We start from the raw sequence: 20822 nt of genomic DNA, 5'->3' as shown, positions 1-20822 counted from the left end.
CGGATTATTTTGTGTGCGCCACGACAAAAGAGAGAGGCGGGACATGCCTATGTTGCTCAGGAAAATTTTAGAGAGCCAGGACCTGGTAGTCGAACACAGTGAGCAATTCAGTAGAACAAACGCTTACCACAACACAACCCTTGATTCACGTCCTCAATATACCTGGCGCCCTCCTCTCTCTCACATTCCCATCGCCGCCGCCTTCATTCTTGCTCTAACAAAAAGCTGAACCCCCCCGAAATACTCCCTAAGGACCCCAAACCTCTCCCGCACAAGTCCGGAGCAAGAGGACAAAAAAGGACAAAAGATAATGACCACGCCAGGGGTCGAACCTGGAATCTCTTGATTCGTAGTCAAGCGCCTTGCCATTGGGCCACGCGGCCAGTCATTGCTGAGCTCCTGATGTATCCAGGAGGCTCGGACACCTTATTGGATGTTGTTGTAAGTAAGGCCTTCAGATTTAATAATAAGCTGCACTGTATATTGGTCCTCGACCTTGAGAATATCTCCTGATTGATTGATTGATTGTTTGTTTTACGTCTCGCTGGAGCCGATTGGCTATCCAAGACGGAGTTATCTACAGGGGATGCCGCGTAAAGTGGGTGGAGCCGCTCGGTGAGGCAGAGTTTTTCAGCGCCGAAAGACGTGCCGTGCCGGACGCGACGGTCTGTGCGGTATTAGTCAGCGCGTGCAGCAAGCGGATGAGCGGATTTGCGGCTTGCTAGCGGAACGGCAGGATTTTTTTCCGGACGCATTCGTGAATTTGCGTCTCGATGAGAAGGAGTTGAGCAATGGTGAGAGCGAGGGTAGGAGAAACAAAGGCTGAGATGGCTTCGCAGGAAGTGGAAGTCGCGTCTCGTGGCTGCCTCGTGGCTGGAGATGTCGAATTGCCTAAACTGGTTAGCTTGCAGTGAAAGCTCGAGGAAGAATGGCAATCGGTTGATCAGTTTGTGAGGTCTCGAGAATGTCCCGACATGGTGGAGGAAGATGTCCTGAGGGCTCTCGATCTGGCATCTACTTCCGCCGAGAGTGCAACTGGGAATGTCATGACCTCTGGTGTTCAGCGGTCGAGCTGCAGATTGCTATCAAAACGAAGCCCTTGAATGATAAAAAAACTCTCCTTCAAAGGCCACGCGGATAACGCAGAGACAGGGAGCCAAAATTTTGCGGTACAATACCCTTCAAAAAATACTCCCCTTTGGAACCATCGTGAAACATAGTGCCCTTGATGAGCCATCAAAAATGTGAGATGCTGCGAGAAATTTTCGCTGGGACAGACAGTAAGTGCGCGAGTTGCACGTCCCCGCGGCCGAAGCACCAGCTAGGCAATCTTGTTTCGTCCAGCGATTGTTGGAAAAAGGAAATGGTGCTGATCCGGAGACTTACGTTGGTATCTTGTCTATTAGCTATTTTTGACCATGGTCGCCACCGAGGGACCTCCGGCGTTGCAAGGACCATTCGGATTCCATGAGAGTCGTCTGGGGTTGTCTTTCACGACCGTTGAGCATGAAGTGCTTCCTGTTCCACAGTGGGTGCTCAAGATGTCATCTCCCACGAATACGGCTGCGCTGAGAGAGAAGCTGTTTAGTATTATAGATGAGAGCTTGGAGCTGCCGTGTCCTGGAAATCCACCATGGTGTTAACCTTTCAAGGGTTGCTTCTTTGTAGTCTTGCGATCGCGCTCCTTCTGCTCCTGGCCTAAAAGTCTTTGACTATGTATTCGAGAAGGAAGCCCAAAGTTGTGTCATTGAGATACTTCATCTACCGAGAGTCAGCCAGTAGCGGCTATTCGAATCTTCAAATCTCTAGTGTCTCTTGGAAGATGGCGAGTGAGACGAGGTCTCCTGCCAATCTTCAATGCCAAATGCAGGTCTAATCTGACCATCATCTAACCAGTGCACATGCCTACTCACCGCGCCCCCATCTCTACAATCCAACCTCCATCTTCCCCTGCACGTAGCTCCAAAACTCCTCGACGATTTCCTTCTGGCCCTCGCCTTTCCTCACAGCCAAGTACCGCCGACCGTCGACGCTCTGGTCCCAGTTGCCAGGGTTGCCGTCGACAATGAAGCCGCCCGCCTCGCTCAGGATGACCCACCCGGCGCACACGTCCCACGGCCAGCAGCCGGCCTCCCAGTACAAGTCCAGGCCGCCAGACGCGACGCCACACAGGTTGAGGGCCGCGGAGCCAAAGCTGCGCAGGCCGTGCACCATGGCGCCGCCCTCGGCCTTGCTCGCGCACAGCTTCTTGAACGTCGCCGTCTTGACCTCGTAATCGTTTCCGGTGCGCTCGCTGCCCCACTCGATGCACACGACAGCATTGTCCAGTCCGCGCAGCGGCTCGGGCTCTCGCAGCGGCAGCCGCTGTGTTTGGTTGAGGAAGGCGCCGCGGCCCTTGACGGCCGAGTATAACGTTTGCGTAAAGGGGTTGTACACGACGCCCACGACGGGCTGCCGGTTGATGGCCAGGCCTAGCGAGATGGACACGTAAGGGTAGGCGTGCACAAAGTTTGTTGTGCCGTCAATTGGGTCTTGAGGCGTCGAGTCAGCTGTCGATTGCAAGGAACAAAATTGTTGGCCTGCGGCACGCACCTACGATGAATGTCGGGGCGGCAGTCAGACTGTCGCCGGGCTTGTACGTTTCCTCACCCATGAAGCTGTGAACAGATTCTCAGCAAAGGTTCGTGTATTTCAAGTGGGCGATTGACGTACGAGAAATCGGGGTACTTGTCCTTAAGCGTCATCGACACCATCTTCTCGACGGCCTGGTCGGTCTCTGTAACGAGGTCGGCGGCTGAACCGCTTAGTCTGTCTCCTTTTGGCTTGGGGCTATAGTCGTACAATTCTTCTTCTCTCCCGTCTTCGTCGTCGAAGGGCGGGCGGTGGTGATCATCTCCCCCGCCTTCTTTGCAACGGAAACGAGAAAGTCGTGAATCTCCTGCAAGTTGGATTCGGCCATGATGTCTGTCAATTGAGGTAAAGTCAGGGAGAAGGAAGAAGTCTGCGCGCAAAGATGTCTCCTGCAATTGATATCAACTTGGTTGAAGATGGATCAAAGACAGTGAGACTGACAGCGAGGTATGACGTGGGGCGTCCAAATCCCTGCCCCTGACCGTCGGCGGTGCCCCACTACCATGAGCGCTAACCAACAGTTCCCTCTTTGCGAAACCGTGCGCTGGGACATTGCATGATTGGTCTTCGCATGATCTCCAATGTGATCGTCACCATCTTTGCAGGTTAGGTATGAGGTTGCTAAATGATTGCATACATCCTTCTATAATATCATATTATTTGATGTGCACAGTCGACCGTGGAAATGCTAGACTCATGCTGTTCTACTTTTGCCTGCCCACCCTCACCAGCACTATTCCAACTCAATCAAGCACCAAACTGCTTGACAAGGCTGGCAACCTTTTGCGCCAGGTCGTCCGCCTCAGTCCTCGTCTCCGCCTCGGCGTACACACGCACCGCATCCTCAGTACCACTGGCGCGGGCGAAAGCCCTACCCTGCTTGTACTTGCCGACCAGCTTGTCAATCTCGTCCTGAATGCCCGCAGGGCTTTCGAGCTTGCGCTCTGCATCCACGGCCTTAAAGATGTTGCGATCCTTGACTTCAACACGGACCAGCCTGTTGGGAAGGTCGCTGTAGGTGTGCAGCCATTCCGACGGACCCCACTTCTTGTGTGCGAGAATGACCTCGACAAGAAGAAGATCCGAAATGGCATCACCGACGGTTTGGTTGATCAGATCAGTCAGGGCCTGGAGCGTTTCCAAAGCTTCATGCTGAGCGGGAGATTGAGGCTCGTGGGTCGAAATCGTCTTGAGGGCGGCGGGAGAGAAGACGACGGTTCCATGACCGTTGGCCTCAAAGTAGACACCGACGTCAAAACGCAGCGCAGCATGGTGGAGGTGCTTCACGCCGGTGGGAGTGCAGACGACGGGAAGGTTGAGACCAGAGGTAATATACTTGGTGCTAGCACCGTTTGCGTATGCCGTCTGGACAACTCCCACCTTCAGCTGGTCCGCCAGACCCGCATGACGGGCCAAGTCTCCAATGAAGGAAGCAGCAAGAGTGGCGATGCGGTCACCGTCGAGCAAGTTAAACTTGCCATCCTTGTCGGCAAAGTAGTACACTACACGGTCAGCATCGCCATCAAGCGACGCGCAGCGCTCCAGAGGCTCGGCCTTGGATGATGGAGGAGCACGCTGGCCAGTCTTGACAAAGTCGGCACCACACTGACACTGGTTAGTTTCATTCACAATCACTCAGTGGACAAACGCACCTGCGAGTTGAGGTTCTCCGGCTTATGCACGTCCTCGTTGACAATCTTGATCTTGATGCCCTTTTCTTGAGGAGAAGGCAGGTACCTGAGCAGATCCCTCAACTTGGGACCACCGACGCCATTGGCACAATCCACAATGACTCCCTTGTCTTCGGGGGCATCGTCCGGAATCGTCCTGTGTTTCAGAGCCTTCTTAAAGGCAGAGGCCATCTTCTCATAGTAGCCCTTCTCGCTAACCTCGCCGTAGGCGTGGGCGGTGCCCTTGGTGTTGACGCAACGGACCAGGTAGTGCAGCTGAGGCGTCGTGAGGAGCTTGTAGTCGGTGTACTCGGTGCCAGTTGCTTCCAGAGCATCCACCAAGCAGCCGGCCAGCCTGGAGCCAGAGGCGCGAGTGTCCCTGGCAAAGATGACTCTCGCAGGAACCGTCTGGTTCACCTTGAGGTCTGTTGCGAGCTTGTTGTAGGCATCGACGAGGGCTTGGTCGGTTTCGGCATTCGCGAGGACGGTGGCGTGAGTCTCCCAAGAAGACTGGATGCGGTCAGCGATGGCGCCAAATTGCAGAAAATTCGAAGCTCATACCTCGAGCATTTCGCCCTATGCCCCACACATTAGCATTCGACGCCGGCAAACAGCTTGGGAGATACATACCATGGGGTCCACAAGCTTGACACCATTATCCTGAGGAGGATTGTGACTGGCAGTAATCATAACTCCAATCGTCTGGCCGTTGAGCTTCCTCGAACGCAAGGCCGCCAGCAGTCCAACGCGGAAGACAACCGAATCCAGGAGGTCACTGTTGCAGCGGAGCCCTGTCAGCTCGACGTGTCCGCATCCTAGCTTTGAGCTTTATATAGGACCACGGCACAAGGGACATACGCTTTCATACGGAACTGCACCAGGTTAGCAACAGCTCCAGTTGGACCGGGGGAGGTGAACTGACGCCAGCAGTGCCATACTGAAAGACCTTGCCCGGCTGAGGGTGCTTTGCAGAAGCCTCCAAAATCTTCTGGTCCATGATGGGATCGAGAGAGCTGGAGAGCAGAAGAACAAGGTGGAGAAAAAGAGCGCAGAAGAGCGGGTGTAGGGCGAAGAGAGAGGAAGTGAGCGACGGCGGGGGAGAAGGGGGGAAACTTGGGGGATTAAACGACCTCAGCTCCCCGCGACCGCCGATCGCACCTGAGGGCCAGGGCCAACAAGGTGGCTGTAGGGCTGAGCGAGCGGTGAGAGCACAAAGCCGAAATAAATCCGCCTGCGTCGTCTTGACGGCCAGGTCGACCTACCCACGGGAAGCTTTCTTGACCATCGCACTCGTCTTCGCAATGACCGCTTCGCCTTCAACCATGAGACGAATATTATCTGCAACGGCTCGCAAGGCCTTTGTCCCCGTCTTTCGCCCCGTCGGCCTGCCCTCCACTCCTCTCGTCTCCTCCGCCTGCAAACTCCCTCTTTCCATCTCCCGGCCGCCGAACAATGTCGCTCCATTCTCCACCTCCGCTGCGCTCTCTGCCCCTCCGAAGAGTGGTAGACCCATGAGAGATCGCCGAGTCAGTACGTAGTCAGTGAAAACGGAACAAATGCTGGGAAAGACGGCTGACCATCATTCGCAGCGCTGATCCGCTACTTTCTCTTCCATCCCAAAACTCCTCGTCCCCTCCGCTTCTCTCGCCAGCGCTTCTTGCGCCACTGGACCATTCATCGCGCTTGGATGCTTTTCAAGCGCAAGATGCGCTACCGACAGGAACGCGAATTGGAGGCCCAGTACAACTCGATGAACGCCGCCTGCGAAGCCCTTCGCCTCATGGATGACAATGGTAAAAATGCTGCGCCTGGTGGCAAGGAAGTTGGGCGCTTGTTCAGAATCGCCATGATGAAGACTGGCAGGTGGGAGGAGGGCTTCCCCATAGAGTACGCGAGACCACAGGTTGAGACTCCACCGAGAGACGGTTGGAATCACAGCTGGCGTAGGGGAGGATAAGCGTTTCTACAAGCGAAAGGGAAATAGCTCGCTTTCATGGCGTCCGATCCTTCGAATCTGCCTATTTGATTGGAGCTCATGGGAGGATGTCTGCATGTGTCAGTGTGCTCAAAGTCACTGCTATCAGACCGCATTGCTCGTACAAAAACAAACCAAAACAGACCATGATCTAATAGATTAAAACCTAACAATGCCCAAGACGTGACCCTTTACGAAGGGGAACGCAGATTTGATAAGCGCTACGCGAGGCCTATTCTGATTTGCGACACAAGCCAAACAATCCCCGCCCTCATGCCAGCGAGGCGCCAAGACGTTTGTCTCCCAGTCAATTTGGTTTTGAAAGCCCCAGTCCCCGAAAAGGAATACGTATGTTACTGTTAGCAAAACCGCAAAGCCAGGAACAGATCCTCGACCAGGCTGAAGTGAAGAGAAACAAGAAAAAAAGAACCAAATGAGCGTAACGATGATGTCATCCGTCATTACCCGTCGCTGCATTGCTTGCTGCAAACAAGAAAGGCATTTTGAAGGGGTGATGGACCCAAAAGTCGAAAAGGACCGGACTAAAAGGAACGAAACCCATGTACGCGCTGCACGAAAACGCCGTAATGATACAAACCCCAAACACCGTCCATGCATAGTCGAAGAAGACGGGTCGGTGCAAGCTGCGAGGTCACAGAATCACGCAGCACCCGCTGCTCTCAGCCTTGTCCACCGACAGCAGCGCGGCCCGAGTCGCTGCCTCGAAAACGTCGTCCACGCCGTCGCCCGTCAGAGACGAGCACTCGAGGTACTTCCTGGCGCCGATTTCTTCCTTCATGTCGCTTCCGGCCTTTGGCGTCGTGAATTTCAAACTCTTCTTCCTCATCTCTTCCTGGGCCAGAGGGTCATCTCTCAAGTCCTTTTTCAGACCGACCAGGATGATTGGGACGCCAGGGCACCGTTCTCGAGCTTCTTCGGCCCACTTGTGCTTAACATTCTCCAGTGAATCGGGCGAATCCACGGAGAAGCCAATGAGAATCACGTGGGCCTTGGAATAGGCCAAAGGACGAAGACGTTCATAGTCCTCTTGTCCTGCCGTGTCCCAAAGCGCAAGTTGCACCGACTTTCCGTCCACGCGGCAATCGGTCACGTAGTTTTCAAACACTGTGGGGACCTTTTGATGCGTCAATTGCCGTGGACCTTAGCTGTTGGTGAATGTCGAGCTCAACTTACATATCGCTGGAATGTAATCAGCACCTATAGCCATCAAATGTCAGGGATCAACTTACAGTGGGAAAGTAACCTAATGTGAAGACGCTGAGAAGACTAGTCTTGCCGCACGCGCCATCTCCGATAATGACTAGTTTTCTAATGCAGGGCGGTTAGCACGTTACACCAAGCAAACGATCAACATTCGAGGAATTGAAAGAGTGGGTAACGAAACAAGAGACGTGTCGCAGCGGCTGCGCAGCTGAAGCCAGTGGCTAGCATGAACAGTGCGACAAAAAGTCCAGGGAAACGCAGCCTATTTTTGGCTGCCTAAGGCTTTCGGGTTGCGGGCCCTAATGCACGCTATCGCGCTCGCTTCGTTTTAGACTGTGAGAAGCTATGGGGCGCAGCTGTCCACACCAACAACTTGAAAATGTATATGCGATTGAAAAAGGGGCTGACTTTAAAATCACACGAGTAGAATGACGGGGCAGACGGCGCAGGTTAGCAAAAGGCCTCGAGGCGTGCCGAGTCTTGCAACCCTCGTATGAGCGCGACGACGTTGTGGCCAAGCAGAATGTTTTGGGAAAAGCAATCCACCTACCTCCGCATAACCTGAGCTTCTTGACCATTTTGTTGAGCCATGCCGGCCGAGAGTGCCGTTGGTGATTATAGTGCGTACGAAGTCTGGGATGTCGGTCGACCCGCGGCAACGGCCTAGTAGGAAACGGCTCTTTGGATAAGTCGGTGGCGCGCGGCGTGGAAGCGTCGTGACAGTCGTTGACAGTGGGCAAACAGCGTACCCTGTGGGATACCTTGGGTGCCGCTGGAGCCGTGAGCGTTGGTCGACAACGGCGCGATATACGAGCCGGAAATGGAGAGTGGGAATGAAGGAAAGCGGGCCCGTCGCCGGTCGGACCAGGCGGTCGTTGAGCGGATGGTGGGTGCTACGAGGGCGTGGAAAAGCGGGCGAACGGCGCTGAGGGCTTGCGAGGACCTTCACCACCAAGGTGTACGGAGTAACGGCGTCGAGGCGACGCGATGCGCGGGGAAGATTGAGGAGTGGGCGGGAAACGGATCGGGGGGGCAGCGGATGTTATAGAGGGTCGAGGTGGGTTCTGCAAGTGTCGGGCGCTGCAAGGAGAGAGGAGGAGGGTGTCGTGTATTTGTCCAAGTGACACGAGGCAGTGGGAGGAACAGCAGGAAATGTCAGAGGGCTTGGCCAGCGACGCAATAACTGGTGGCCGCGGTCCCAGGTTCAGGTTCAGGTTCAGGTTCAGGTTCAGGTTCAGGTTCAGGTTCAGGTCGAGGTCCAGGAGCAGCTTGAGCTGTGTCGGCCGGGTTCAAAAGCACAGGACAGGCGGGAGACCGGGACGAGGCAGTGATGGGGAGGTACAGGGACGACGACGTTAGCAGATGGGCGCAGCAGCAGAGTGGGTTTGAGGCACCGTGGTGAAGATGAGCTGGAGCGGCACCACATCACATCGCATCGCATCGCATCGCATTCCGAGTGCCGCAGCCCAACCCGACTACTAGCTACCTACCTTACCCACCAGCTCAGAGAGCCAGACATGAGCCAGAGGCCTGCAGTACATAGAGCCAAACCCTGCCCTGCCTGAATTGAAGCCCGCCGGGATTCTGACTGCCAAGACCCTGGCACGTGACTGCGCCGGCGACAGCAACGGAATGACGGTTGACCTCAGTGCTTCTTTGAGCGCCGTCTCAATCACCCAACCTCTCGCCTGCTTGCTCGCCCGCCCGACCTGACGCGCCCCACCAAGCCCTCCCGAGCAGCGTCACGGCAATCGTCTCTTCTGCGTGCTGATCCCCCAGCTGCGCCTGGCCCACGTCCTGCTTCCCAACCGACCTGCGTCGTGGGCATTCCATCCGTGGCCTTCTCACGCCTCCTCTCGACGTCGCCGCTACCATCTCCCCCCTCCGAGATATTCGCCAGCCCTCGGCCGCGACTGCCTCTGCCTCCTCCTTCTCACTCCTCCCTCTTGTCCACGCTCCAGCGCCCCCAATCTTCCCCGCCTCGCCTGACCCCATGGCAAACGGCAGAGCGCACGTCGCCGCGCCAGCGCCCAGCAACGGCGTCCTGACTGCCAACCCACCACCGGGAAATCCGAGCGTGAACCGCAAAAAGGCAAAGCGGCGGGCGAAGCAGGCTGCGAAGCAGGCTGCCGAGCAGCATCCCAATCCCAACCTCAAGGGCGCTTGGATACCTAAGGGCTCTCCATATACCCCCCGGCCCGTGGCTCCAAACGGTGCCGCTGCCACACACGACCATCACCAGGCTCTCGACTACGAAGGCGACTACGACGATCCTGACCAATTCGACCCCGCTGACGGTGACGAGTACTACACGGATGACGAGGCAACTCAGACGTACGGCCAGCACTACGACCCCGCCATGGCATCTGCAAACGGTGACGAACCGGACAATCTGGCGGTACGCAAATCCAAGAAGAAGCCCAAGAAGAAGAAGCGCGGACGACTGTATGACGAGCACGAGGTTCCGAGCGGAAGTTCGTCAGGAGTGCTCCCGCATTCTGGCCCCAACATGCATCCGCCACCGCCGGCCTCTTCGCTTGCGACTGCTGCAGCTCTCCGAACCGTCCACCGTAGCGCCAACTCCAAAGACCGCATATGGAACACTTCATCGCAGGAGGAGCGGGAAAGAATTCGGGAGTTTTGGCTCTCTTTGAGCGAGGACGAGCGCAAATCTCTTGTCAAAATCGAGAAAGAGGCCGTGTTGCGCAAAATGAAGGAGCAGCAAAAGCACGCGTGCAGCTGTACCGTCTGCGGGCGAAAAAGAACAGCCATAGAGGAGGAGCTAGAAGTTCTCTACGATGCGTATTACGAGGAACTGGAGCTGTATGGCGACCAGGAACACATTCCCGACAACAGCGATTCCATGCTAACAAAAGGGAGGCCCGAAAGCCATAGTCACCGCTTGCCTCCCGACCGCGGACTGCCTGAACCTTACGATGCTGCCAATCGTGTCGAGGAGCTTGGAGATGAAGAGGAGGATGAGGACGACCTCGACGACGAGGACTACAGCGAGAGCGAAGATGATGACGAGTACAGCGATGAGGAAGAGCCTGAAGAGCTGCCACCTCGAGGTGCCGCTGCGGATTTTTTCCATTTTGGAAACAGCCTAACTGTACAAGGTCTGTCGGACGACTACGACTGTAAAGGGAACAGCTGGCGCTTATACTGCATATTAGGTGGTATTCTCACCGTCGCCGACGACCTCCTCAAAAACGATGGCAAAAAGTTCATCGAAATGATGGAGCAGCTCGCCGCTCGTCGGATGCAACGAGAGGACCAAGTGGTGGAGCATGCTGGCAGCTATGCCTACACAAACGCAATGCAACACCCGCACTCCGGCCATCATCATGGAAATCAACAAGAGGAAGATGACTACGACGAAGAGGATGATGACTATGACAGTCAGGAGGATGACTATGATGATGAGGACGATGAACTGGTTTGAGTTCCACACGAGCTTCGTCTGGCATTTTCTAACAAGCGCCAGGACTCCATGACTGAACAGCAGCGCATGCGTGAAGGTCGACGAATGTTTCAGATATTCGCTGCCCGCATGTTTGAACAGCGCGTCCTCTCGGCATACCGTGAAAAAGTGGCCAACGAACGTCAACAAAAGCTCATCGAGGAACTCGAGGAAGAGACGCGCCGAGAGGCAGAGCGGGAAGCCAAGAAGAACAAGGAAGCACAAAAGAAGAAGGAGAAGAGGGCTCTTCAAAAGCAGAAGCAAGCCGAGGAAAAGGCTCGCAAGGATGCCGAGAAGCGAGCCGAGGAGGAAGCCGCCAAGGCTGCGGAAGCGAAGAAGCAGGAAGAGTTGCGGAGAAAGAGAGAGGAACAGAAGAAGAAGAAAGAGGCAGAGCGCAAGGCCCAGGAGGAGGAGAGGAAGCGCAAGGAAGCCGAGAAACAGCGAAGGCTCCAACAAGAACGAGAGCGCCAGCAGGAGGCAGAACGCAAAGCTCAGGAGCAAAAGGCTGCAGAGAAGAAGGCCAGGGAAGAAGCAAAGCGAAAGGAGCGGGAGGAGAAGGAGGCACGAGAGCGAGAAGCACGGGAACAAAGGGCACACGCAGAGCAGCAACGTCGGGAAAAGGAGGCCAGAATCAAGTCGGAGAGAGAAGCAAAGGAGCGACAGAGGAGGGAGGAGGAGGCTGCCAAGGCTGCTCAACAGGCCGCGGCAAATCACCGGCCAGCTCAACCAACACCAGCCCTTCCGCCAGGTCTCGTTTCGAAGCAGTCTTCGACCGGTTTTCCATCTCCGCATGTTCAAGTCGCCACTCCAAACATCCCCAAGGCTCCGACTCCCGTCAAGCCGCGCCAGACCTCCCAGCAGGGCTCGCACGGGTCGTCGCCTAAAACACCACATGTTCACCCAGGCTTAAACAAGCCTTCGTCCCCGACAATGTCCGGAGCCCCAGCTCCCAAGACCATCCTGCAGAAGCCGCCCATATCCCTGGCCCAGACGACCGCACACCACGGACAGCCTTCTTCACCGCTGAACTCGTTGGGTCCTCCTCCTGGAATGCATGCCCCGGCAGGGTTTGGTGGTTTCCCAGGTCTGGGCGCGGCACCTTCGCCAATGCAAGGTTTCAATCAACCGCGCGGGCAGATGTTTCCTCCACCCATGAATTCGCCTTACCCTGGATTTCCTGCCCCGAACGGATTGCCTGCTCCACCGCCCGGTATGACCATGTCGGGGGGCCCACTTGGTCGTGGTTATCCCATTGGTGCGCCACCAGGCTTTGGCCAACCCTTGCCAGGCCTAAGCTCAGTCAACCAGACATCGTCGTTCGGGGCCCCTGTAGGTACGATGTCCTCGCACTCGCGTCAAGCATCTGCTGGGTCATTTGAAAAGAATAGTCTAGCAGGATTTGACTCTCCTGCAGCCGGATCGCAGACCCATCCAATCACGAGACCAGCCCCTATCCAGCGCCCCTCCAGCGTCAAGCCTCATGACTTCGGTCAGGAGCAAAAGAGGACCACCCATACCGACATTGATGACCTGAGTAACCACCTGGGTAGCAGTGCTTTGTTGGATGACAGCGACGAGCCGATGACGTCAAACCCCAGCCAGGTGCGCAGGAACAGTCTTATCCCGGCCGCCAGAAGCAACAGTAGGATGGGCTTCGGGGCAACACCGCTCTTTACAGAACAGCCTCGGGTGGACCCTTTCGCTATGCCCAGCGGAGGTACACCGTGGGGAACTCCCACAATGCCAAATCCTTTTGGCCAAACTGGCTTTGGAGGCAACGCGTGGGGCTCGTCGCCGACTTCCGGAGGCGGATGGCCGAACAGCTTTAGCAGCATGGGCGGACATCTCGGCGGAGCTCCCCATCGTCCCAGTCTGTCGCGCCCGGGCATGGTTCGGCTCATGGTGTGCAGGGCTTGCCAGCAGCTCGCACAAACGAGCGGTGGTGCCGACGGGTTCTATGACATCCCTTCCATCATTCGCACAATCGACACTTTCCGCACGGGAGAGCCGCCAGTAATGGAGCACGAGGTCAACGACATTTGCGAGACTGAGGGAGACGCGCACAATGGCGGCGGCTTTTTGTTCAAAAGGGACGCGGCGAATGGCGCAAGCGCACTGGTAAAGTTCGAGCCGGACGAGAATAGCAGCGGCGACGCGCGCGGCTCTGGTCGTCCCCTTGGCGGTCTTGGTGAGATTGGGAGCCCGGTGCCCAGCTACTCGACACCTGCCGGCAGCATCTCGCGCGGTCCTTCGTTCCCTGGCTCGCTTGGGGGTATCTCGTCACCTGGGTTCTAGTGCTCTACTGTCGGTTGTAATCCTCTTTTGTCATTCACACCACTGGCGGGTCACAGAGCGTTGGTCCGGATGGCGAGCATCGAGGCCCGGGCCTTCCCACCAGTGTGGTAGCGTCATGACCATCGTTTCCTCACGTGGGGCTTGCATGGGCGAGGACACACCTTTGGCCCATGGTGGCAAGCAGCTAGGAACTCATTTTTGCATCTCTATCTCTCGTGTGTCCACTATCTGCGTTTGCGTTATTTTCCCCACAACCTCTTCTCCCCCCTCATGACAATCATGATGTTAGCATACCAGTAGTAATGCGTGCCTCGGGTCTGATCTTCTCGGGGTCTCTGTTTCTCGCAGCAGCATCAGCAGAAACCTCATCGCAATAAAGGCGTGCGTCGACGGCGCTTTTTGATATCCTGCTTCGTGTGGCGCCACCTCACTCAAGTCTTCTCTGCGTTTCCGCATCTCCTTGTTTCGGTCATGCCCCCCGCCCCTCAGCTGGTGAGAGTTGTTGTGGGCCCGGTGGCCACACTGCTTCATTTCCGGCCCTTCAAGTCGTCGTCCGTTGTTCATCCACCAGATGACACGGGGATTCTTAGAAATGGAAGTTTTTGTCCCCGATGCACATGATGATGGGTCTGCGCTTTGTTCTTTGTGTGAGAAGGCTTGCTTGGTTAAAACAGCAAAGCAGGGGCGTAGATGGGGAGTACTCGTGCTGTTCGACGGATAGCTGACTAGCGGCGTTCGAGCCACCCCACACCAGAGAAATGAGGGGCTAGTAAGAGCATTCGAGTGTCTATGAGGGAAAGAAACGGCGAGCGTTCAAGCTTCATGTCGTGGGAACTGCACTTTTGTGTCATGACTTTATCATCAAGCCTTGTTCGCCGAATGCCATTCATGTCTGTTGAAAGCGCTTGCATGTCATTTTTACATTTTGAATGCCTTGTTGGCCACTAGTACTGGAGTGGTTCTATGAATAACGCCTACCCCTGAAGATGCGTGATTTCATTTCTAGTCTTTAATGCCCATTCTTTGCCTCGAGTGCCTTTTTACACGCCTCCTTGAAGACCTGGGTAAACCTCCATGCGTCAGTGTAGTTGTTGTACAGAGGCGCCGGCGCGACCCTGATGACGTCTGGCCGCCTCTCGTCAATGATGACGCCGTGCGCCTCCAACTCGGCCTGGACAAAGTCCAACATGCCCGGCTTAAGCAGCAAGCTCAGCTGCGCGCCCCTCTCCTCTGGGTTCGACGGCGTGATGAGCGAATAGGGGTGGTCTGCGCTCTTCTCGCCCGGCGCGTTGCTGAAAAGGAGGTGCTCCAAGTAGGCCGTCAGGTGCAGCGACTTGGCTCTCAGGTCTTGCATCGTCGTCTGCCCGTATACGGACAACGATGCCAACACCGCCGTGCAGTCGAGGACGCTCTGGTTGCTCAGACGGAAGCCCGCTGCACCAGGCAGTGGAGTAAATTGGCTGCCCATGCGGAAGCGCGCGCTCTTCTCGCTGCCCCACCAGCCGCTCAGGCGCGGCCGGAAGCCCAGAGCCTCCTCGCTGACTTCGCTGCTACCCTCGGTGGGTGAGGCTACCTTGCCGTGGCGCTCGTGGACAAACAGACCACCGATGACGCCTGGGCCGCCGTTCATGTACTTGTAGTTGCACCAGGCGGCGAAGTCGACGTTCCAGTCGTGCAGCTCCAGCGGCACGTTACCAACGGCATGGGCGAGGTCCCAGCCGACGGTGATGCCACGCTCCTGCGCGTAGGCCGTGATGGTGCGAATGTCAAAGAATTGGCCCGAGTAGTACTGGATGCCTGGGAGGAGCAGCAGGGCGGTGCTGTCGGCATGGGCGTCGATGACGGAAAGAATGTACGAGGTGGGGAGGAGGGAGCTGTTTGCTTGGGGGGGATTCAATTCGACAAGGGCCTCCGAGTGGTGGAGGTTGTGCAGGTGCAGTTGCGATTGGACCGCGTACTACCAGCGCCAATGCTGTCAGCTGGGACAAGAAGAGGGGTTTTTGGGGAATGGCCTTACGTGATCGCTGGGGAAGGCCTTGCCCTCGATGATGATTTTGTAGCGCTCCTTGGTTGGCCGGTAGAAACTTGCCATAAGCAGGTGCAAGTTTGCCGTCAGCGTCTCCATGACGGCGACCTCGCCCGTCTGCGCGCCTACAATCTTGGCCATTTGCGGCTTCAGGTCCTCCTCCATGTCAACCCATGGGCGGTAATCGCCATCTTCCAGCTTTTGCCAGTGGCCGTTGACACCCTTGATTGCCCAGGTGTTGAGGTACCTCTGCACGTAATCCCGAGTCCGTCGAGGCTGCAGTCCGAGCGAGTTACCGCACAGATAGGTGCATTCTTCTCCTGAGCGGGTCTTTGTTTGGCCGCTCAAGGTCTGAACGGTGCTGCTGTCGGCAATGCGCTTAGTGTGGGTGTCGTCAATGGTGGGAATAATGAACTCTTTGCGGAGCTCGCGGAGCGGGTCCTGCGCGTCGAGTGAGGCAGCATATTCCTCGCTGTAGGATTCAGGGCCTTTGCTAAATGGAGAGAGGGTAAATGACGCCATGGTGCTTGTTTGATGTTTGATGGAGGGGGAAAATCAGATGTATGCGTATGGGTTATCGAGCATTTTATGTTGTGCCGGCGGCAGTTGCCTCACACAGCTTGCGCAGGGGGACGCGAGCGGCATCGCAGCCCGCGCGTCGCTAGCGAGCTGATCTTATCACTAATCCGGCACTGAAACAAGGGTCTAAAGATACATGTATATACATGGTCGTTTGACAGCGTTCTGGCGGCTCGAATTTTCTTGCTCCTCCAACCCGCCCAAGATTCATTGCTCACGCAAGGCTTGTTCTTTCTCATCTCTCCTTTTCCTCCCCGTCTTTCTCCATGGTCCAGCATGCAAAATAAGTCTGCATCTTGACACCAGCGCCCAAGAATCCAAGGCACGTAGTCTAGGCGGGAATGAGCGGCGGATAGTGACGGTACAGCGGCTAGCGCACCTGCAGGCGGGTGGTGCACCAGGCGCGGCAATCAGTGTCGAGTTCCTCTGCCAAATGTTTACTTAGGCAGGCTTCGCTAACCCGCCAATAGCCCGCTGCCGTGGGTAAGCCCCTCCCCAGTGACGCATGCCGGGACTCTTCCGCCTCTCCGGTCTCTGGGTTCCGTTATCCCATCTCAACCCCAAATCCCCGACCGTCGCAACATGGCCTTGACACGATCAATATGTCAATCCTGTCTACGCTCAATCCAGGCTACTGCGCGCGCCCATCCGCGAGCCACATGCACCACCGCCGTTGAATCGCGCCGCGCCATTGCATCGCTGTCGAGATCCGCCACCTCCAGAGTATCCCACCTCTACGTCTCACCACAAGATGACGCCCTCAGTCGCCGCATTTCACTACAGCAGTCGGTGCGATCGCGCATCCTGCGCCGCTCCTCCTTAGCTCGGCCATTCTCATCATCATTGCCACGGCGTGCGGCAGTCCTCAATCCGCGCCACGATGAAGATGGCAACGAGATGACATTAGAAATCACGCCCCGCGCAGCCCATGTACGGAGATTCTCTACCACACAATCTTGGACACTCATACTGACAGGCATGCAGAGACTAAAGCAGATCATGGAAACCGACAACAATCCTAACCTTCTCCTCCGCATCACGGTCGAATCGGGCGGTTGTCACGGCTTTCAATACCTCATGTCTCTCACAGACATGTCCAAAGTATCCCAAGAAGAAGACACGATATTCGAGGGCGACCACGGCGCCCGAGTCGTGCTGGACGAGTCCAGCTTGGAAATACTAAAGGGGAGCAAGGTCGATTACACAATGGAGCTGATTGGGAGCCAGTTTAAGATTGTGGACAATCCAGCGGCCAGTAGCAGCTGTGGATGCGGGACGAGCTTTGATATCAAAATGTAGAAATACCCTATAGTCATCATTGTATAAGCATAGGGCGGCGCAAGATTTCTTTGCTGAATTTGTAGTCTATGCGACCAGATTGGTCAAGGACGCTATTATTCCCCTCCAACAAATTGATGGAGCGCAAATTTGCCAATAGCTACATCAAGTCAAATGAAGAGACTGCGCAACACGGTCCAGAAACCCTTCGGTGACTCAACAGCTGGGGAACGAATCCGACAAATCAAGCGTTGCTTGTATAATGTTCCAGGGTCGGATGCCTGAGGCGAATCGCTTAGTCAGTTTGGCGGAACAATATCGGACCGGTCCACACGCGAGACCGCCGAAAACCACCGTCTTTTCGTCCAGCACTTCTCTTCTGCAGCGACGACAAGATAACAGCCGACCCTCACCCCTCCGGCCACATCCATCATGCCTACTCGCGCTACCAAGACCCGCAAGCTGTAAGCTTCCCGATTGTCCTCGACGACCTCGACTGTCTCTGGATCGACGCAATGTCTTGAGGAACGTCACTGCCAGGAGATTTGGATCCTTTCGAAATTTCTCCACGGGCACCAAGAGACTTGCGACACGACCAGCGCAGCGCAAATAGATCGACAGTCACCATGGAATACTGCTAACGCGAATTGTCCAGTCGCGGCCACGTCTCGGCCGGTCATGGTCGTATCGGCAAGCACCGCAAGCATCCCGGTGGTCGCGGTATGGCCGGTGGTCAGCACCACCACAGGACCAACATCGACAAGTACCACCCCGGTTACTGTAAGTCTACCAGCTTAATCTCCTCGGTTTGACGATGCTAACGCGCCACACAGTCGGTAAGGTCGGTATGCGCTACTTCCACAAGCAGCAGAACCACTTCTGGAAGCCCGTAAGTCTACCCAAAAACACCCTCGCCCATGCGCCTCATCTAACGCGCCCTAGGTGATCAACCTCGACAAGCTGTGGTCCCTCATCCCCGCCGAGAAGCGCGACGAGTACCTCAAGGCCAAGAGCACAGAGAAGGCCCCCGTCCTCGACCTCCTGCCCCTCGGCTACTCCAAGGTCCTCGGCAAAGGCCGCATCCCCCAGGTCCCTATCGTCGTCCGCGCCCGCTATGTCTCCGCCGAGGCCGAGCGCAAGATCAAGGAGGCCGGTGGCGTCATCCAGCTCGTCGCTTAAATTTCTTTCCCTCACGACAACACGAAAAACGGACGGATAGGATACCACACAAAAAGGGACAAGCATGGGTCAGGCATGTTTAGGGCTTGCTCGCATCGCGTAACTGCTGCGGCGGCTCTTGCAGCGTGGTGGCTGGGGAATGCATTCAGATAGACAATGAATCATTCCCGAACAAACCATTTCAACTTTCCACTATTGGAACTGTTTGGTGAGACGAGGGTTTGCAATTCGCATCCCCTTTTCTGTGGCGCGTGTGCCCATGTGACGGCGCCCTCAAGGTAAGACACGCTTTTGATGTGTATGCGAGGCTTTGACTTTGACTGGTGATTGTGAAATGTTTTACCTTCACTTTTAGACGGTGCGCGGAGCCAAAATCAGGAATTATGAGCTTCCTGTCGGCGTTGTTCTACTTCGCCCTCAATTTTAACGCAAACAGGCAGGCCTTCGAGTAGAAAGAGCGTGTTGAGAATTCAAGTAGTTGTTCAATCCCCTAAGAGAAATCCTACATTAGAAATCAGCCAAGTTCGTACCATGTGCTCGGGCGCTATTCATTTTACTCCTTCGTGGATGTCAAACCAGGAAATAACTCCAAGAAGCGAGGTTCAGAAAGTTGCCTTACTCCCAAATCACCATGTCCGTAGAGGTATCGGTCAATTGCGGAGACTTACCCAAAGCAAGAAGACCAACACGTCGCTACCAAGACAGATAACATGATCGACCTCTGTCTGCCTCTCCAACGACTTTCCTCGAACATCCATCTCACCAATCAATCAACCAACCAACCAACCACAGCACCTCAACCCGCCGTCCCAAACACCTCACAATTGGACAGAAAAAAATTTAAAAAATTTGTGTGGGCATTCCTGCGTCAGCGGCAGGCCACAGACGGGCAACGAAACGGCAACATACGACTCTATCCGTCTTTGGTCCACGAAGGGGGTGGGGGGGAGGGGGGCATGTGGCTGGCTGGCTGGCTGCGCCGCGTATTCGTGTTCGCCCGTCCGCCCCGTTCGACTACCACTACCATCGTTGTTCGGCAGTCGACCGTCGGCACTTGTGCGGTGGGTAGTGGGCGGGCGTCTGGTCGCGAGAGAGGATTCGTGTGTGAATGCTCTACATACTGTTCCCTGAGTGCTTTGACAGTGAGCTTGCGTAATCCTTGCGGCCGTCTATTTTTTGAATTTAATGGGCGCACGAGTTGATGGGCGAGCGCTGAGAGACGAGTTTGGAATGGGGATTGAGAGTCTGCTATGCCTCTCGCTGTTGATAAAAAAGGAGGGAAGTACCTCATAGCTTAGCGGATGCAGACATGGCTGTTTGTCTACTTGCCCTTTGTACGTTTCCCTGGCGTAGTGTACGCTTCAAGGCTCAAGAGCTTGACGGCTGCTTTGCGCGCCGGCATTTTGAACCCGCTAACTAATTGCTTGCGGCAGGCACTATGATCGGTGAAGAAGCATGGTCGGCGATATTCTCTTTGGTACGTAGCCGCGGATCACGGCACATGAGTAATTGGTTAGTGCCAGCCAACGACATGTTCTGGGTTTTATGGGGACGTAGAAGTTTGTATTTCTTCTTGTAGTTTAAGCCAGATCGTAGAACACTGGTTGGATGGGACATCAGCTAGAAATAGTGGTTTTAGTTGCGTCGGGATTTGAGCAGGGGATGAAGCTACTCAGTGATGAGTTGCCGTTTGCCGACCTCTTGCCCATTTCTCTGGTCAGGTCTCTGAGATTTGAAAGCTTTTCTCGCGTGTCTGTAATTGCGCAGGAAAAAGGTCTCATTGAGTTGCAGTGTAATTGGCGGCGAGTCGCTACACTTCGCAGCGAAGATCGCGAGAGCCACGCTCGGGAACGCAAAGAATCATGATGTACAATATTAAGCACCTCTTATGTGTGCAGGCCTGTCTCCCGTCTCCGCGACGTGTCGCAATTGAAAACTACAGGTCTTCGGCGTTGAGTGACTTCGGGGAGCTAGCTCCATTGTTTCGAAAATCGACCGAGCAAAAAAGGGCCGTCGGACAAGCAAATAGACTCCTGAGCCTCCCCTGCATATCCAAGGCAATTCTATAGGGGAGCCTGTCGGCGACAATGATGATGTCGTGCTGACTGGTTGGCTAGTTGTGTGGCTCAAGCTTTCTGCGAGAGTCAGTTTAAAAGTCTCTTTAGTAAGACAAACGGCGGGGTAGCATGCACATGTTGCTTCTATGCCGGAGAGGTAAGCCCGCAGGCGTGTGCGAGTTTGAGAAACTTGTTTGTCTTATTTTCTTGCTTCGAATCTTGAGCGTGTCGAGTTTGATGTGGTTGGTCGTCTGTGATGTTTGGGCTTAGTTTCTGGCCCTGTGACACTTGTTTAGTATTCTCAACAGCACCGCCGTCCGGGAATGTGGTGATTTGGCAGGAGCTGTGCCACCACTGGAGTCTTGGGAAGGTAAATCGAATCTGGGATTATGCGGTTCATGGTTTGTCATGGGCAGCGATAGCTTGAAATGCCGCGAAAATGCCC

General features: G+C 55.5%; 8 protein-coding genes and 1 non-coding gene across 9 annotated transcripts; 4 read left to right on the top strand and 5 right to left on the bottom strand.

The window, feature by feature from the left end:
- Positions 1–311: 311 nt before the first annotated feature.
- Positions 312–383, bottom strand: IWZ02DRAFT_t45. Its single transcript has one exon. It is a non-coding gene; the product is annotated as a tRNA-Arg (tRNA).
- A 1219-nt stretch (positions 384–1602) lies between these two features.
- IWZ02DRAFT_449574 (uncharacterized protein) lies at positions 1603–3051 on the bottom strand. The gene is made up of 4 exons (XM_066767411.1): positions 2842–3051; positions 2713–2794; positions 2593–2657; positions 1603–2531 (listed from the first exon to the last, which is right to left on the bottom strand). Exons 1-4 carry the CDS (start codon positions 2957–2959, stop codon positions 1927–1929), a joined length of 870 nt encoding a protein of 289 aa, XP_066624145.1. The 5' UTR covers positions 2960–3051; the 3' UTR covers positions 1603–1926.
- A 193-nt stretch (positions 3052–3244) lies between these two features.
- IWZ02DRAFT_449571 (N-acetylglucosamine-phosphate mutase-like protein) lies at positions 3245–5424 on the bottom strand. The gene is made up of 6 exons (XM_066767410.1): positions 5224–5424; positions 5160–5173; positions 4932–5076; positions 4863–4877; positions 4284–4811; positions 3245–4236 (listed from the first exon to the last, which is right to left on the bottom strand). The coding sequence occupies exons 1-6, from the start codon at positions 5296–5298 to the stop codon at positions 3379–3381; spliced, it is 1635 nt and encodes a 544-aa protein (XP_066624144.1). The 5' UTR covers positions 5299–5424; the 3' UTR covers positions 3245–3378.
- Positions 5425–5623: 199 nt separating this feature from the next.
- On the top strand, positions 5624–6258 carry IWZ02DRAFT_469196 (mitochondrial 54S ribosomal protein mL40; the record flags this gene model as incomplete). Its single annotated transcript, XM_066768695.1, has 2 exons — positions 5624–5831; positions 5891–6258. The coding sequence occupies 2 exons, from the start codon at positions 5624–5626 to the stop codon at positions 6256–6258; spliced, it is 576 nt and encodes a 191-aa protein (XP_066624143.1).
- A 298-nt stretch (positions 6259–6556) lies between these two features.
- Positions 6557–8205, bottom strand: IWZ02DRAFT_241940 (GTP-binding protein rho2 precursor). Its single transcript, XM_066763090.1, has 4 exons — positions 8051–8205; positions 7527–7605; positions 7471–7476; positions 6557–7411 (listed from the first exon to the last, which is right to left on the bottom strand). Exons 1-4 carry the CDS (start codon positions 8089–8091, stop codon positions 6929–6931), a joined length of 609 nt encoding a protein of 202 aa, XP_066624142.1. The 5' UTR covers positions 8092–8205; the 3' UTR covers positions 6557–6928.
- A 1804-nt stretch (positions 8206–10009) lies between these two features.
- On the top strand, positions 10010–13258 carry IWZ02DRAFT_375136 (uncharacterized protein; the record flags this gene model as incomplete). The annotated part of the gene is made up of 3 exons (XM_066764803.1): positions 10010–10619; positions 10677–10939; positions 10982–13258. The coding sequence occupies 3 exons, from the start codon at positions 10010–10012 to the stop codon at positions 13256–13258; spliced, it is 3150 nt and encodes a 1049-aa protein (XP_066624141.1).
- An 887-nt stretch (positions 13259–14145) lies between these two features.
- Positions 14146–15882, bottom strand: IWZ02DRAFT_449559 (kynureninase). Its single transcript, XM_066767409.1, has 2 exons — positions 15276–15882; positions 14146–15215 (listed from the first exon to the last, which is right to left on the bottom strand). The coding sequence occupies exons 1-2, from the start codon at positions 15804–15806 to the stop codon at positions 14268–14270; spliced, it is 1479 nt and encodes a 492-aa protein (XP_066624140.1). The 5' UTR covers positions 15807–15882; the 3' UTR covers positions 14146–14267.
- Positions 15883–16262: 380 nt separating this feature from the next.
- On the top strand, positions 16263–17334 carry IWZ02DRAFT_400775 (uncharacterized protein). Its single transcript, XM_066765626.1, has 3 exons — positions 16263–16278; positions 16334–16793; positions 16848–17334. The coding sequence occupies exons 2-3, from the start codon at positions 16446–16448 to the stop codon at positions 17160–17162; spliced, it is 663 nt and encodes a 220-aa protein (XP_066624139.1). The 5' UTR covers positions 16263–16278; positions 16334–16445; the 3' UTR covers positions 17163–17334.
- A 239-nt stretch (positions 17335–17573) lies between these two features.
- IWZ02DRAFT_469192 (60S ribosomal protein uL15) lies at positions 17574–18320 on the top strand (the record flags this gene model as incomplete). Its single annotated transcript, XM_066768694.1, has 4 exons — positions 17574–17605; positions 17797–17921; positions 17975–18030; positions 18084–18320. 4 exons carry the CDS (start codon positions 17574–17576, stop codon positions 18318–18320), a joined length of 450 nt encoding a protein of 149 aa, XP_066624138.1.
- Positions 18321–20822: the final 2502 nt, after the last annotated feature.

Source organism: Phyllosticta citriasiana (assembly GCF_038021145.1).
Source record: "Phyllosticta citriasiana strain CBS 120426 chromosome Unknown IWZ02scaffold_5, whole genome shotgun sequence".
Taxonomy (NCBI): Eukaryota; Fungi; Ascomycota; class Dothideomycetes; order Botryosphaeriales; family Phyllostictaceae; genus Phyllosticta; species Phyllosticta citriasiana.
This window is presented reverse-complemented; position numbering and strand designations above follow the sequence as displayed.

Coding starts and splice junctions, on each gene's coding strand:
- IWZ02DRAFT_449574 (XM_066767411.1), bottom strand. CDS start 2,959: ATGGCCGAATCCAACTTGCAGGAGATTCACGACTTTCTCGTTTCCGTT. Junction 2,795..2,841: donor GACGGGAGAGAAGAAGAATT/GTACGACTATAG, acceptor TAAGCGGTTCAG/CCGCCGACCTCGTTACAGAG. Junction 2,532..2,592: donor CGCCCCGACATTCATCGTAG/GTGCGTGCCGCA, acceptor CGACGCCTCAAG/ACCCAATTGACGGCACAACA.
- IWZ02DRAFT_449571 (XM_066767410.1), bottom strand. CDS start 5,298: ATGGACCAGAAGATTTTGGAGGCTTCTGCAAAGCACCCTCAGCCGGGC. Junction 4,237..4,283: donor CGGAGAACCTCAACTCGCAG/GTGCGTTTGTCC, acceptor AACCAGTGTCAG/TGTGGTGCCGACTTTGTCAA.
- IWZ02DRAFT_241940 (XM_066763090.1), bottom strand. CDS start 8,091: ATGGCTCAACAAAATGGTCAAGAAGCTCAGGTTATGCGGAG. Junction 7,606..8,050: donor GAAGCTCAGGTTATGCGGAG/GTAGGTGGATTG, acceptor GCCCTGCATTAG/AAAACTAGTCATTATCGGAG.
- IWZ02DRAFT_449559 (XM_066767409.1), bottom strand. CDS start 15,806: ATGGCGTCATTTACCCTCTCTCCATTTAGCAAAGGCCCTGAATCCTAC. Junction 15,216..15,275: donor AGGCCTTCCCCAGCGATCAC/GTAAGGCCATTC, acceptor TGGCGCTGGTAG/TACGCGGTCCAATCGCAACT.
- IWZ02DRAFT_400775 (XM_066765626.1), top strand. CDS start 16,446: ATGGCCTTGACACGATCAATATGTCAATCCTGTCTACGCTCAATCCAG. Junction 16,794..16,847: donor TCACGCCCCGCGCAGCCCAT/GTACGGAGATTC, acceptor ACAGGCATGCAG/AGACTAAAGCAGATCATGGA.